General features: G+C 46.2%; 1 protein-coding gene across 1 annotated transcript in view; it reads left to right on the forward strand.

The window, feature by feature from the left end:
• pum1 (pumilio RNA-binding family member 1) overlaps window positions 1-17,269 on the forward strand; it is a 107,805-nt gene that overhangs the window by 24,871 nt on the left and 65,665 nt on the right. Inside the window, 2 exon segments of the mRNA XM_083785916.1 lie at window positions 10,389-10,591; window positions 15,003-15,181. Of these exon segments, the coding sequence (XP_083642042.1) occupies window positions 10,389-10,591; window positions 15,003-15,181 (382 nt within the window).

Consider the following 17,269-nt stretch of genomic DNA (forward strand, 5'->3'; position numbering starts at 1 on the left):
CGCGATAGCCGATCTGCAAGCTCACAACGCGTTGCGCTGATTGACAGTGCACGTGCAGCAGCTACTGTATAAAATTATATTTAAGTAGGCTACTTTTTTGTGTGACGTCTGTGTGTTATTGACTTCTTGTTCCTTAATGTGCAGGTTTATCAGAGCGATATAGTGCAGCTGTGAGTGAGTAGGCCTATAGCTGCTGCTGCTGCGTCCGTGCACCAATAGAGCGACCGCGGCAGCGGCACGTATGAAATATTAAATAAAAATATGTTGGGCTTCCGGGCGTCCGTTTCTGGACTGTACCAACGGGCTTAGGGCCGGACGGTCCCTTAACTCCACGGGCCCCTATATTTTAGGCCCGTGCAGGGCTCTAGTGTGTGTGTGTGTGTGTGTGTGTGTGTGTGTGTGTGTGTGTGTGTGTGTGTGTGTGTGTTAAATGTGGTCATTTAAATGTAGGCCTATTATATACACGCACCATACAAGCACCTATATTATATAATGTGTTATACAAATGGGCAATCAACATATAGCAGCACCCCCCACCAGCAGATGTATATAAACATGGAATTGCGCTATGATATTAAAATGGACTGAGCTGTGATTGTGCCGTACTGCGCCGGCCGGTGGCCACTGGCCTATTCTGCCATGCAGTATAAATGCATTATCATGCCTGTTGGTGAAATATAAACATCTAAAATGGTTCAGTAATAATTAGCATAAGTTATTATTAACGAAAAACATCTAATACTATTTTAAATTGGTCTAATAAAGTTAGTAACTAATCAGAAGCAGCAACCATTTTGTTTCAAACAACTATAGACCAATAAAATAGTAGGCTAGTATTTATGTTTTTCGTTAATAATAATACATGCTAATTATTATTGAACGGTAAGTACGCTGGTATGTACGCTAAGGTACACTATAAGCTTGTAGATCTGTTTATTTTAGTCAGAATCTCGTGTGTGTATGTGTGTGTGTGTGTGTGTGTGTGTGTGTGTGTGTGTGTGTGTGTGTGTGTGTGTGTGTGTGCGCGCGCGCACACACACATCACATGTGCACACATGTGTGCTATATGTTATAGCTCTAGAGACGCAGAGACAGACATATTTATTTAAAATCATCCTGTCTCGCACGGCATATAGAGCCAATGAACGGAGCATACCCCCCCCCCCCCCCCCCCTCTCTCTCTCTCTCTCTCTCTCTCAGCACACGCTGTGCTGTGATATCAATCAGACGCAAATGATCATTGAGTAACGTTAGCTCTGACTCGCACATTATGTGAGATCACATAAAAGGCCTTTAATATAGCCACAGATCATATAGGAATAGGCTTGGGCACTACCCTACCATCTCTCTATAGTGGGGCACCGACGATCTGCAAGCTCACAACGCGCTGCATGTGGACGCAACACTTGGAGCTTGTAGATGCGCACCACAGATCATACAGGGCGTGTGTTCCAGCTAACCCTATAGCATAACACACACACAAGCAACAGTATAGACATCTATTCATCATTATTTATTTCAAATCAAAATACAATGTAATGCTGCACCACTGTCATGAAGTTCGCACGCACACGCACACGCGACACACACACACACACACACACACACACACACACACACACACACACACACACACACACACACACACGTTTGCTTTCATTCGCTGTATGATACATTAGGCGATATAGACCCGCTGCGGCCCAGCGATAATCAACCGCTGTCCGCTGCGATGCGTGAGCTTGTAGATCAGATGCCGACAGACAGACAGACAGACAGACAGACAGACAGACAGACAGACAGACAGACAGACAGACAGACAGACAGACAGACAGACAGACAGACAGACAGACAGACAGACAGACAGACAGACAGACAGACAGACAGACATGAAATGAAATGGTTCAATAATAACACACACGAGATTCTGACAGAATGCGGCGGCATGCTTAAAATAAACAGATCTACAAGCTTATAGTGTATACCATAGCGTATACATACCAGCGTACTTACCGTTCAATAATAATTAGCATGCATTATTATTAACGAAAAACATAAATACTAGCCTACTATTTTATTGGTCTAGTTCAGTTGATTGAAACAAAAGTCATGGAATTCAATTGCCTACATTCAGTATAGGCCTGGTTTTGATATAATGATGCAGGGAGATTTTCTGAGCCAGTCCGTGCCATGTCATTTTTTCAGATTAATATTTAAATCTTTAGTTGGAAGAATGCAATAGCATATCATAAGTGTTGACCATAATGGGACGGTTGGAACCAAATGAACCCCCGACGGCCGGCGCTATTCAGCTATAAGGCCTATAAACGATATGGCCATACAAATATGGTTATGTGGTGGTCTGTGACATGTCTGCGTGCGTGCGTGCGTGAAAGAAAGACAGAATACGACGCAATGACATGTCAAATTGTCAATTGTAGATCAGCTGCTTGTTATTTAAGTAGGCTAATATGAAGGCAGCGTCTCCGCAAACGTGGACACCCGTGGCCCCCCTTGATCCCCAAGGGTCCACGGTGACCCGTACCGCCCGGGGGTCCCCGGACCCGTTTGGGCGGCCCGTCAGGTGGTTTTCGAGCTTGTGGATTTGTATTTTTAATATTGCTTGTCAAACGTTTAAGGCATATAGCCTATTTAATCTGATTGGTATAGCTCTGCATGGTTGCTGCTTCTGATAGCCTACTAACTTTACGCACGCATGCGACACACACACACACACACACACACACACACACACACACACACACACACACACACACACACACACACACACACACACACACACACACACACACACACACACACACACACACACACACACACACACACACACACACACACACACACACACACTAGAGCCCTGCACGGGCCTAAAATATAGGGGCCCGTGGAGTTAAGGGACCGTCCGGCCCTAAGCCCGTTGGTACAGTCCAGAAACGGACGCCCGGAAGCCCAACATATTTTTATTTAATATTTCATACGTGCCGCTGCCGCGGTCGCTCTATTGGTGCACGGACGCAGCAGCAGCAGCTATAGGCCTACTCACTCACAGCTGCACTATATCGCTCTGATAAACCTGCACATTAAGGAACAAGAAGTCAATAACACACAGACGTCACACAAAAAAGTAGCCTACTTAAATATAATTTTATACAGTAGCTGCTGCACGTGCACTGTCAATCAGCGCAACGCGTTGTGAGCTTGCAGATCGGCTATCGCGGAGCGGACTCACACTGCATTATAAAACCCAGACGGACAATAATAAGAACACTTACGTTATGTTACGTTTCTGCAATGTACAAATCCAACTTTGTTTAGTGTAATGCTCCCGCAGTATTTAATGTTTTTAGAGCCGTACCCTATATGCTACTTATACTTAGTACTCGGTGTGTGTGTGTGTGTGTGTGTGTGTGTGTGTGTGTGTGTGTGTGTGTGTGTGTGTGTGTGTGTGTGTGTGTGTGTGTGTGTGTGTGTGTGTGTGTGTGTGTGTGTGTGTGTGTGTGTGCACATGTGTCACACATGATGTGTGCTACAGTATATATGTTATAGCTCTAGAGACGCAGAGACAGAGACATATTTATTTAAAATCATCCTGGCACAGGCCTATAGTCTATACTAGACAACGGCGTCAACCGTCAACTCCGCTGGTGGCAAAATAATAAGCCAATAATAATAAGTTGCGGGGCGGGTGCCTTAAAATATATAGGCTACTCTAAGGTGGGCACGCACCCACTGTCGTTATAGGAACCTTCTGCCCTTGCCTATAGAACTGCCCCCCCCCCCTATCTGCCTATCTGCATGCGCTACGACGCAGAGAACTCTTTTACTTTACTTTAATAAAGTACTTGTAGTCTATATTATCCGCCTAAGGCAAGTCATTGAGACACAGACAGACAGACAGACAGACAGACAGACAGACAGACAGACAGACAGACAGACAGACAGACAGTCAATGCGCTATACGAGCGCGGTGAGCTTTGATGATCGGCTAAATTAATATAGCCGTGTATATAAATTAAATTCATATGTCCTTGTAGGTTATCTATTGTGTTGGCCAGGGTAGGTTATCTATTGTGTAGGCCAGCCCCCCCCCCCCCCCCCCCAGAAGGACGATCGTAATCACATATTGCCTTGCGCTGTGCGTAAAATAGTAATTTTTTCAGTATGAGGCGATACGCAGCATCTACACAAAGTGCATAGGGGGACCCCCCCGACCCCCCCCCTGCAAGGGTCCACATGGGGTGGGGGGGGGGGGGGGAGGCACACAGATAGGAGCTCAGACGCTCACACACACACCCCCCCAGGGGTCCACAGACGCGGGTCGGGCCATCCCGTATGTAGGAGAGGAGCTGGTAGATCTGCTATTTTCGGTGGGCATGTGACAGCTCTGGAACGCAGGGTCGCCTGGGGACGGCGAAGGGCTCCACGGACCGGCATGGTGCACGCGGTGGCCTGGCACACGTGCACACGTGCCAGGCCACAGGGCGCAGGGCGGACCGGCAAGGTGCACGCGGTGGGCGTAGGGCAGCGCAGGGCACCGCGCAGGGCACCGCGCACCGGGCATATAACAAAGTCAACCATTACGTCGCAAACGGGTAGATATAGCCGCGACGAGTCACGTTCTGTTGCGACGAGTCCACACACGCCACAACGAATTACCTTTTACGTCGAGAAGGGTAGATATAGCCGCGACGAGTTCCGTTCTGTTGCGACGAGTCCACACACGCCACAACGAATTACCTTTTACGTCGAGAAGGGTAGATATAGCCGTGACGTGTCCCGTTCTGTCGCGACGTAAAAGAATAGTCAAACTACTAGGTCGCAAACGGGTAGATATAGCCGCGACGAGTCCGTTCTGCCGGGACGAATTGATATTTACGCCAGGACGTACTCGAATATACGTTGCGACGGAAAAATATACGTCGCGACATAGGTCGTCAGTCGTGAAGGCATTTCGCTGTCTCTCAGAAACTCTGTCTTTGCCGCGGCGGAGCTAGAGACGAGATGGTTTCGTTTTGATGACGAAACCGGAAATCAACACATGCTGTGGGCTTTGCTAGGGCTTCTGGGAAATTGAGGCCAATGCAAATTAATCGGGGTACAACTCCTCATGGAGGAGGAGGGTCTTGTGCTGCGGTCTTCCGGGCGCACCAAGATTGCAGGTCTGCTGTTTTTGAAAAAAATCAAAGAACGACTGACATAGAAACATGGCTTTTTATCAGAAAACTGTCAGGATGTATAGAAGACATTTTTAGAATCTGATCTCGGGTCAGAATGGGTTAAGATCTCGGCCCGGCCATGCATTGTCTGGGTCGGTCGGGGCTCAGTTTGTCGCACATTTATCGGGGTCGAGGCCGGGTTTTTTTTTTTTGGGGCGTTACAATTTAGGAGGGCATTTATTTTGTAGCACTATAGCCTTGAACCCGGGCAATTCTATCATACATGCTTTAGCTATTGAAAAATAGCAGATCTACAAGCTCATAGTGCAGCTAGTCTCAGCATCCTGTGTGCAGCGCTGCAGTCTCTGCTAAGCCAACACGCTGAACATTGTCTAGCCCATTCTGAACGGGAACCCATTTTGGTGTTATAGCATCATGTTATGCTTTAGCTATTGAAAAATAGCAGATCTACAAGCTCATAGCGCGCCACCGAGTGGCGCGCTTACGAGCTTGTAGGTCTGCTATTTTTTTTAAATCGAAGAACGACTGACATTTTTTAGAATCTGATCTCAGGTCAGAATGGGTTCATCAGACCAGTGTGTGTCCAGTGGAAACCTCGTATGAATCTGATCTCAGGTCAGAATGGGCTAGTTTCAGCATCCTGTGTGCAGCGCTGCAGTCTCTGCTAAGCCAACACGCTGAACATTGTGTGGCCGACGGTCACCTCGAGGCTTGTTTGGATAATATTAGGTTTCTGTGGGCGGCGAGCAACATTGGATATGATTATGATGATGATTCAGATTAACAGATTAAAAGTTGACATCAATATTCTGGACAGGAGTAAAATGCACTTCCGGCTGAGTGAATTTGACAGAGTGTAGAAGTAATAATTAACTGATGTGTTAAATCTAATCTGACAACTGCCGTTGGTCAGTTTGAAATGAGTCTAAAATGACTGCTGTTCTTTACAAATACCCAAACCGAAACATTTAACCCATTCTGACCGGGCACCCATTTTGGTGTCAGCATCATGTCGTGCTTTAGCTATTTAAAAATAGCAGATCTACAAGCTCATATCGCGCCACCGAGTGGCGCGATACGAGCTTGTAGGTCTGCTATTTTTTGAAAAATCGAAGAACGACTGACATTTTTAGAATTTGATCTCAGGTCAGAATGGGTTAATCCAGACCAGTGTGTGTCCAGTGGAAAACTCGTATGAATCTGATCTCAGGTCAGAATGGATTAATGGGGGAGAGGGGCCGCACAGGTCTGAACCTTTCCAGGTGGATTAGAGCCCCTAGAGCAGCCAGTCAGCCCACCACTCCACTCATAGACACCCAGCCTAACGGCTGAGCTACACCAGGCTTTTCTCGCGTGTTTGCTCTAAACACACGGACCGTGCGTGCGTAAGCCAAATGCCCTGGCTACATCGATCTGTCAGACGCGCGGCAGGTTTGTGCGGGACCTTTCGGGAGGATATATAGATAGATACGTGCGTATGGGGGCATACGCACGTCATTTTTTTTGAACCGATCCTATTTTTAGAGCAGGCGTAGGATGGCCCGCGGTATCCGTGCGTCTGGTGTAGCTGGTATCATTGACATATATTGGTCCTATCCAAACGCACTGTACGCACGCAGTAAACGCATACGCACGCACGCAAAATTGCCTGGTGTAGCTCAGCCATAAGGGTGATTGATACTTGGTCTCACACGCTGGCGACTAAGACTAAATCGGGCATTTACTGGAGGCAAGGTCATGGTGAGAGGTCAAGGTCATGGTGAGAGGTCAAGGTCATGGTGAGAGGTCACCTTCTGGTCAAGGTCATGGTGGGAGGTGAAGGTCATGGTGGGAGGCCACCTTCTGCAGGCTGTGGCAATGAGCATTTTTTAAACCACGGTGGAGATCATGGATTTCACACAACGCCACGCGTTAACATGTTGTAAAAGAACAAAGTAGGAATAATACAAAAAAAAAAGTTAAATGGACGAATAAACGAACACTATAGAGCGTCGCAGTCCCTCCCCCTTTCAGAACAACGAACGGCCCAGGAAATGAATCCCAATGCATTTCTCCCATAGGATTTTCTTAAAGTATTTATTTAAAGACGGTTACGCCGCGGACAAAGCCAACTCGGATCGTGACAAATCATGACAACAAACACAATATTTTGGGGCCGATCAAATCATTAGAAAGAAGAAAATAAAGGCAGGAGACAACAACACTATTTGTTTTGTTTTTCTTCTTATAAATTATTTGATCGGCCCAAAATATAGTGTTCATTGTCATGATTTGTCACGATCCGAGTTGGCTTTGTCCGCGGCGTAACCGTCTTTAAATAAAATACTTAAAGAAAATCCTATGGTCAGAATGCATTGCATTTCATTTCCTGGGCCGTTCGCTGTTCTGAAAGGGGGTGGGACTGCGCCGCTCTATTAGAGCAACACGATGAATCCTACTAATAATATACAAGGTCACTAATATATCATAGTAATGGAGAAGTTGTTGTTGATACATTATGTCCAAACCGTAGTGTTGTAATAGTGCGATAAATAAAATAAAGTAGTACTGTGTGTGTGTATATAATAATATATATATATATATATACACACACAATGTGCTATGCTTGTTATCCAATTATTGCACACTGGGGCGTGAGGGGATAGGCGTACAAGTAGCATTGTTTAATTGCACCGCAGTGCTGGGAGAGAAGCTGTTTTCTTCCTGGCAGTGTTAACCCATTTTGGGGCGGGAACCCCCTTTTTGGTGTTTTAAACATTGTTATGTTCTCAGACCAGTGTGTGTCCAGTGGAAACCTCGTAGGAATCTGATCTCAGGTCAGAATGGGTTAATCAGACCAGTGTGTGTCCAGTGGAAACCTCGTATGAATCTGATCTCAGGTCAGAATGGGTTAAGTCTCCTCTCGACAGTAGCGACACAGCATGTTTTTGTGCTTAATCTGTAGCAGGATCAAACTGTCTCACAATGTTCTTTTGACATATCCAATATGATTCAAATATGATATTATGATATTATTATGATGAAATAATAATAATAATTTGGGCCATTCTGAAAAAAGGCTTATATAAACACTATTTTGAAAGCCTCCCCAGAAGAACACACTCATTTGCAGCCTTCATCATCACAAAAGGCTTTTTCAGGCTTTTAAAAAAAATGTTTCAACATAATTATTATAAAATGACATTTCTGCTGCCTTTTCTGATACCGATTACGGATATATTGGTTTAACGCATTTTGACCTGAGGATGATTTAAAAAAAAGTCTAAAAAAGTTCTAAATCCTAGTTTCTAAGGTCAGTGGTTCTGACATAGAAACAAAAATGTGTACGTAATTAGCCACCGACCCCCATCTGGAAATATGTTGTTCCGGGACCTTCCTAGAAGCAAAGATTTGAGTTAAAAATGTTCGCTCTGAAAAAATATGTTCAAAGGTTTGCGCCACTTCTTTTTTTTAAACAATCTTTCAAAAATAGCAGACCTACAAGCTCTTAGCGCTAAGGGCTTGTAGATCTGCCATTTTTCAATAGCTAAAGTATAACATAATGCTTTAAAGGAGAATTCCATGCTAGAATGCTTTCTTATCTTTCTTACCTTTCTTTGTAGTTGTTACGTCCCCACCAAAGAGGTCCAGGTGTTTTTTTGTGCAAAAACCCCTTATTGGCTATTTTCCCTACCATAAGCCCTACATGAATTGCATTGCATTGAATGGGAATTGAATGGGGCTATGGGGTGTTGTGCTAATTCGCTTATTTCCATCGAAAGAAGTAGTAAAGTGTGCCGTTTGGGATATTATTTACATGATGAAGAGAGGATATATACAAAGAAATTATAATTTTGAGCGATGGAAATAAGCGAATTAGCACAACACCCCATAGCCCCATTCAATTCCCATTCAATTCAATGCAATTCATTTAGGGCTTATGGTAGGAAATAGCCAATAAGGAGCTTTTGCACAAAATAACACCTGGACCTCTTTGGTGGGGACGTAACAACTACAAAGAAAGGTAAGAAAGCCTTTTAGTATGGAATTCTCCTTTAAAACAGGGGTTTTCAACTGATTGTGAACAAGGGACCACCACCCTGACTTTGAATCAACCTGGGGACCACTATTGTGTTGGGTGGGGATATGGCCTAAGATTAGTGCTTTTGTAAGTTAATACTTGCTATGCATCCCATGTGTATACATGTACATCTCACTGTTTCTCAACCGTTGACTACAACTGGTCAAATGTCCTAATAATAATGACTCAACCAGACAATCCGGTGCACTTCCCCCTTCTTGAGAATCTAATAGGGGATTCACACTATGGTCCCGGGTGCGCACTCGGGACCACTTGTCAGATGTTGTGGTTTAGTGTGAATGATGCGTACCGTTCCCGGGAGCGGATCGCCCAACCGTTCCCGGGACCGCATGGGGGGAGGGTCTCTGGACCGTTGAAGTGTATTCAGATACGGATCGTTCCAATGTGAATGCATGCAGTCGACGAGCCAAGCGTCAACAAAAAAAAACATGCGTAACACCAGCGCATTTCTCAACGCCGCCCTTCTCCTGTTGAATCTGCGTATACGCGCAGCACCGCAGTACGCGCTGATCTTATTCTGCGGACTACACGTGGCTCTTGGGCTTTGCTTGGCACAGTTTCCAAAGTAAAACAAAATAATAATAATGCTAAAGTAGAATCCATAGCAAACTAATACACTGGAGCACAGAACTGACTGACACAGTGAATAGCAGGCAGGCTGACAGTGAAGTAGTATAACGGCAAAGAGGCAATGCAATGCAGTGTGTCTGGATTTATTTGAGACAATGTCGCACAGTTGATGGTCAGTGTCCGGGCGCGCCAGCCATCAAGCACACCGTCATCAGGAGGATTAAAGTGTGTTATGCAAGTGTACCCGGGTGCGCTGTTGAATCTCGGGCAATGTGAATCATGGCCATCGGGGACCAGGCAACCGTATTCAGAAACGGTTCCAATGAAACGGATTCAGTCCGTCTCAGTGTGAATCCCCTATAACTCCCTTTTTCTGTTGAATTTCCATCTTGTGCGTAAATGACTACATGGATGGACTCATCACAGGTCACCAGGTCATTCAGTTTACGCTTTCTCAACAGTGGAAAGAACATTTAAAACAAATCAACAAATCCTACACATTACTAAATGCATGGTCTTTTCTCTCCTCCTCTCCTCTCCAGACCACTCTGTGTCTCAGCCAATCATGGTGTCCCGTCGGCCGGGCCAGGGCTTCCACCAGGGCGGCGGTGGCGAGGTGGGGGGCGTGGGCTCGGTGATGTCACCGCGGTCGGAGAGCGGCGGGCTGGGCGTGAGCATGGTGGAGTACGTCCTGTCGTCTTCGCCCGCCGACAAGCTGGACTCCTGCCTCCGCAAAGGACCCTACGTGAGTTATATGAACCCCTCTCTCTCTCTGCCTCTGCAAGGGACGCTATGTGAGTCACTACGAACCCCTCTCTCTCTCTGTCTCTCTGTCTCTCTCTGCCTCTCTCTGCCTCCGCAAGGGACCCTACGTGAGTCACTACGAACCCCTCTCTGTCTCTCTCTCTGCCTCTCTCTGCCTCCGCAAGGGACCCTACGTGAGTCACTACGAACCCCTCTCTCTCTCTGTCTCTCTGTCTCTGTGTCTCTCTGTCTCTCTCTGTCTCTGTGTCTCTCTGTCTCTCTCTCTGTCTCTGTGTCTCTCTGTCTCTCTCTCTGTCTCTCTCTGTCTCTCTCTCTGCCTCTCTCTCTGTCTCTCTCTGTCTCTCTCTCTGCCTCCGCAAGGGACCCTACGTGAGTCACTACGAACCCCTCTCTCTCTCTCTCTCTCTCTCTCTCTGTCTCTCTGTCTCTCTCAGTCTCTCTCAGTCTCTCTCTCTCTCTCTGTCTCTCTCTGTCTCTCTCTGTCTCTCTCTCTGTCTCTCTGCCTCCGCAAGGGACCCTATGTGAGTCACTACGAAGCCCTCTCTCTCTCTGTCTCTCTGTCTCTGTGTCTCTGTGTCTCTCTGTCTCTCTCTCTCTCTGTCTCTCTCTGTCTCTCTCTGTCTCTCTGCCTCCGCAAGGGACCCTACGTGAGTCACTACGAAGCCCTCTCTCTCTCTGTCTCTCTGTCTCTGTGTCTCTCTGTCTCTCTCTCTCTCTCTCTGTCTGCCTCCGCAAGGGACCCTACGTGAGTCACTACGAAGCCCTCTCTCTCTCTCTCTGTCTCTGTGTCTCTGTGTCTCTCTGTCTCTCTCTCTCTGCCTCTCTCTGCCTCCGCAAGGGGCCCTACGTGAGTCACTACGAACCCCTCTCTCTGTCTCTCTCTGTCTGTCTCTCTCTCTCTGTCTCTCTCTGTCTCTGTCTCTCTCTCTCTCTCTCTGTCTGCCTCCGCAAGGGACCCTACGTGAGTCGCTATGAACAGTGTTGTTTTCGTCGACTAAAACTAAGACGAAAAATGTTCGTCGACTACCTTTTTCTCACTGACTAAAACTAAATAAAAACAAATCTATGACGACTAAAACTAAGACTAAATATACTGACAATTTCGTCAACAAATAAAAACTAGACTAAAATGTTAGAAAGGGACTAGTGGACAAGAGATCCAGTTTTATGCTGGGTTGCATGCTGAAAATAGCAGATCTACAATCTCACAACGCGTCGCGTACTATTTGACTCCTCACGTGTCATTGGTAAATCTGTGTCAAACATATTCTGAAGGAAACCTGGAAACTTGACATTTGGTCATTGGATCTTAATGATCAAAATCTTTTATAACATTATAATGGCGTGTAAAAACAAATCTATACGAGTCTTGTCACGAACACATTTGTCCGTGTACGGACATATTGATGACCCCATGAACCATAATCCATATTTATAGGCCATCGGTCGGGGGCGATGATTAGGGCTGCGAATCTTTAGGTGTCCCACGATTCGATTCGATTCCGATTCTTGGGGTGACGATTCGATTCAAAAACGATCTTTTCGATTTTTCCGATTCTCGATTCAAAAAAGAATTTTTTTCCGATTCTAAAGCAGTTTTTTTTTTTTTTATTAAAAACAATTAAATTTAATTTTAGCATGATCTACTCCAGTCTTCTGGCATGAAAGCAGAGTACATTTAGTAAAAAGCTTGTATAATTGTAAAGGTTTTATCAACTGAATGATTTAAACACACAAAGGTTAAATCCAAGAGTAAGAACATGTCTCATTTATTTAGCTTGCACACATTTGAACCAGTACAAAAGTTACAAAATCTCTTCTCACTCAATACCAGAACAATACATTAGTATTAAAACAGGTGTAAAATTAATACAATTGGCAGGCTTAGCTTAGCTGGTAGTAAATGCACTATGCAGAAACCCAGGCCATAATGCATTGCATTTTTTTTCTTTTTTTTGGAAAATGAAAATCGATTCTGAATCGGACGGCATTAGAATCACGATTCTAACTCGAATCGATTTTTTTTGACAGCCCTAGCGATGATACAGTTTGTCAAAAACCTATTTAGACCTGAGGTCGATTCTACAAATGTCTTCTAAATCCTGACAGTTTTCTGAAAAACCCTTAAGTTATGTTTCTATTGTCAGTCGTTCTCAAACGTTTTCACGTCAATGACCCCCAAAAATATATGTAATTTGCCGGCGACCCCCCCATGTGAAAATATGTTGTTCCAGGGACCCCCCCCCCTAGAAGCAAAGATTTTAGTTAATAACGTTCGCTCTGAAAGAATATATATTCAAAGATTTGCACCACGTGTCAATCTATTTTTCTACGAAGCTATTTTTCAATAGCTAAGGTTTAAAATAATGGTTAACCCATTCTGACCTGAGATCAGATTCGTACGAGGTTTCCACTGGACACACACTGGTCTGATTAACCCATTCTGACCTGAGATCAGATTCATACGAGGTTTCCACTGGACACACACTGGTCTGATTAACCCATTCTGACCTGAGATCAGATTCATACGAGGTTTCCACTGGACACACACTGGTCTGATTAAAACACCAACAGGGGTTCCCATCCAATAGTTTGGAAAGATTTTCACTGTCTTTCAAAAGTAGCTTTAGGTACGGTAGGTACTTTATTCGACCCCGAGGGGAAATAAAATGGATATTATGCTGCTTGTATCTTCAAATTTAATTTCAACCTTATTTAATTCCTCTGAAAATACACTTGAGAGAGCTGAGACCCTCTTTTCCACTCTTGCTCTGCAGACAGTACAGGTCTGAGGAAAGCACAAACGATATAAAAATACATTTAAGTAAAATTACATGATTAAAAAATAAACAATACATCACACTGTATTGCTATTCTGCCGTAACTACGGGGGAGGAAAAGGGGCTGATATTGGATTTAACCCATTCTGACCTGAGATCAGATTCTAAAAAAATGTCTGTTTGAAAATGACAGTTTTCTGAAAAAGCTATGTTTCTATGTCAGTCGTTCTTTGATTTTTCAAAAATAGCAGACCTACAAGCTCGTAGCGCGCCACTCGGTGGCGCGATATGAGCTTGTAGATCTGCTATTTTTAAATAGCTAAAGCATAACGTAATGCTAACACCAAAAGGGGTGCCCGCCCAAAATGGATTTAAAAGTGTTTCAAACTGGTCAGACACCTCTGCCTCGCTGTCATAAAATACCTTCAACGATCACTTTTGCGATTTATTTTGGTTAGCTTAGATTGACAGTGGAGAGCAGGGCTTCTGAGTGGAGCCATTTCCCCTGGGGGCAGGTTGACCATCTTCTCCTAAACGCTGTTCCATCTGTCACTCTGTCTCTCTCTCTGTCTCTCTGTCTCTTTCTCTCTGTCTCTCTCTCTCTCTCTCTCTCGCTCTCGCTCTCGCTCTCTCGCTCTCGCTCTCGCTCTCGCTCTCGCTCTCGCTCTCTCTCTCTCTCTCTCTCTCGCTCTCTCTCTCTCTCTCTCTCTCTCGCCTCGCTCTCGCTCTCGCTCTCGCTCTCCTCTCTCTCTCTCTCTCTCTCCTCTCTCTCTCGCTCTCGCTCTCGCTCTCGCTCTCGCTCTCGCTCTCGCTCTCTCTCTCTCTCTCTCTCTCTCTCTCTCTCTCTCTCTCTCTCTCTCTCTCTCTCTCTCTCTCTCTCTCTATAACTGGGTCTCTCTCCCCCCCAACACAGGGCCAGAGGGATGGAGAGGTGGAGGAGGAGAAGAGGGAGAAACCCAACAAGGTGCCGACGTTCTGTCTGTCTAACTGGGTCTGTCTCCCCCCCCCCACAGGGCCAGAGGGATGGAGAGGTGGAGGAGGAGAAGAGGGAGAAACCCAACAAGGTGCCGACGTTCTGTCTGTCTAACTGGGTCTGTCTCCCCCAACACAGGGCCAGAGGGATGGAGAGGTGGAGGAGGAGAAGAGGGAGAAACCCAACAAGGTGCCGACGTTCTGTCTGTCTAACTGGGTCTGTCTCCCCCCCCCCACAGGGCCAGAGGGATGGAGAGGTGGAGGAGGAGAAGAGGGAGAAACCCAACAAGGTGCCGACGTTCTGTCTGTCTAACTGGGTCTGTCTCCCCCAACACAGGGCCAGAGGGATGGAGAGGTGGAGGAGGAGAAGAGGGAGAAACCCAACAAGGTGCCGACGTTCTCTCTGTCTAACTGGGTCTCTCTCCCCCCCCCACAGGGCCAGAGGGATGGAGAGGTGGAGGAGGAGAAGAGGAGAAACCCAACAAGGTGCCGACGTTCTCTCTCTCTCTGTCTGTCTAACTGGGTCTCTCTCCCCACACAGGGCCAGAGGGATGGAGAGGTGGAGGAGGAGAAGAGGGAGAAACCCAACAAGGTGCCGACGTTCTGTCTGTCTAACTGGGTCTGTCTCCCCCCCCACAGGGCCAGAGGGATGGAGAGGTGGAGGAGGAGAAGAGGGAGAAACCCAACAAGGTGCCGACGTTCGAGGGAGAGAAGCTGAAGGAGCTGGCGGAGGCCGAGGGCATCGACGTCATCATCGGGGACCCCAACGGGCTGCCCGCGCAGAACGGCCTCGACGTGGACGTGGTCAAAGAGTTCGGGTAGGACGGACGGACGCAGCACGCCACACACGATATTAACCCATTCTGACCTGAGATCAGATTCATACGAGGTTTCCACTGGACACACACTGGTCTGATGAACCCATTCTGACCTGAGATCAGATTCTAAAAATGTCTTCTACATCCTGACAGTTTTCTGAAAAAAGCTATGTTTCTAATGTCAGTCGTTCTTCGATTTTTCAAAAACAGCAGATCTACAAGCTCGTAGCGCGCCACTCGGTGGCGCGATATGAGCTTGTAGATCTGCTGTTTTTCAATAGCTAAAGCATAACATGATGCTATAACACCAAAATGGGTTCCCGTTCAGAATGGGTTAATAACTATACTTTGTTCAAAAACTCCCGTAGAGGCTATAAATGCTGTACCCCAGTTTATTCACACCAACACAGGCGTTGACACTTAACGGTTGCCCGTTAAGTTAACCCATTTTGGACTGCGGTCCATACAAAAAAAAGGCTTTTAAATCCGAAAAACCTATGTTTCTATGTCGGTGGTGCTCAACCTTTGTCATTTTTTTTTTACATTTTTAATTTTTTACTAACCACTGTTTCAGCGGTCACCTTATCTAAACCTGGACTATGAATACTAGGCCTTCAGAGTCAACCGCTGCAACAGGGAGGTTTTCCAGGCATTTCTCAGATCCTCTGGCAGGACTAAGACGAAAAATGTTCGTCGACTACCTTTTCCACTGAAGAAAACCAAATGGAAACTAAATTAAAACTATGCTATGGTGACTAAAACTAAGACTAAAAATATACTGACAATTTCGTCAACAAATAGAAACTAGACTAAAATGTTAGGAAGGGACTAGTGGACAACAGATCCAGTATAAGTCATTTTACACTTGGTTGCATGCTGAAAATAGCCGATCTACGAGCGTGTAAAATAAGTCATGACGGCAACAAGGCCCGCAAAAATACATTTTAGTCGACTAAATCACCTGTAGATTTAGTCGACTAAAATCTTATGACATTTAGTCGACTAAAATTAGACTAACACTAATACATTCCAGGTGACTAAAATGTGACTAAAACTAAGTGAAAACTATTCAGGAGACTATATGACTAAAACTAAAATAGAAATTTGCTGCCAAAAACAACACTGCTGGCAGGACTGCCCCAGAGCGTTGTTGGTTCAGAGCAGCTCCCTTGGGTTCAGGTCAGGTGACTAGGAGGATAATATCTCTCACACAGCTTTGCGGTGTGTTTGGGGTGCCAGTATCATGACACCGATATTAGCCTCTGCTGTTGTGCATCGATGAACCAAGATGGTCAGAACGGATTGTCTGATTGTTGTGGCGGATTAGGCGCTCCAACGGACACACATTGGCCGTGTTTTGGCCGTGTTTTGGGCGCTCCAACGGACACACATTGGCCGTGTTTTGGGCGCTCCAACGGACACACATTGGCCGTGTTTTGGCCGTGTTTTGGGCGCTCCAACGGACACACATTGGCCGTGTTTTGGCCGTGTTTTGGGCGCTCCAACGGACACACATTGGCCGTGTTTTGGGCGCTCCAACGGACACACATTGGCCGTGTTTTGGCCGTGTTTTAGGCTCTCCAACGGACACACATTGGCCGTGTTTTGGGCGCTCCAACGGACACACATTGGCCGTGTTTTGGCCGTGTTTTGGGCGCTCCAACGGACACACATTGGCCGTGTTTTGGCCGTGTTTTGGGCGCTCCAAAGGACACACATTGGCCGTGTTTTGGCCGTGTTTTGGGCGCTCCAAAGGACACACATTGGCCGTGTTTTGGCCGTGTTTTAGGCTCTCCAAAGGACACACATTGGCCGTGTTTTGGCCGTGTTTTAGGCTCTCCAACGGACACACATTGGCCGTGTTTTGGCCGTGTTTTGGGCGCTCCAACGGACACACATTGGCCGTGTTTTGGCCGTGTTTTAGGCTCTCCAACGGACACACATTGGCCGTGTTTTGGCCGTGTTTTAGGCTCTCCAAAGGACACACATTGGCCGTGTTTTGGCCGTGTTTAGGCGCTCCAAAGGACACACATTGGCCGTGTTTTGGCCGTGTTTAGGCGCTCCAAAGGACACACATTGGCCGTGTTT

This window comes from Protomyctophum parallelum (assembly GCF_964188405.1).
Source record: "Protomyctophum parallelum genome assembly, chromosome: 1".
Taxonomy (NCBI): domain Eukaryota; kingdom Metazoa; phylum Chordata; class Actinopteri; order Myctophiformes; family Myctophidae; genus Protomyctophum; species Protomyctophum parallelum.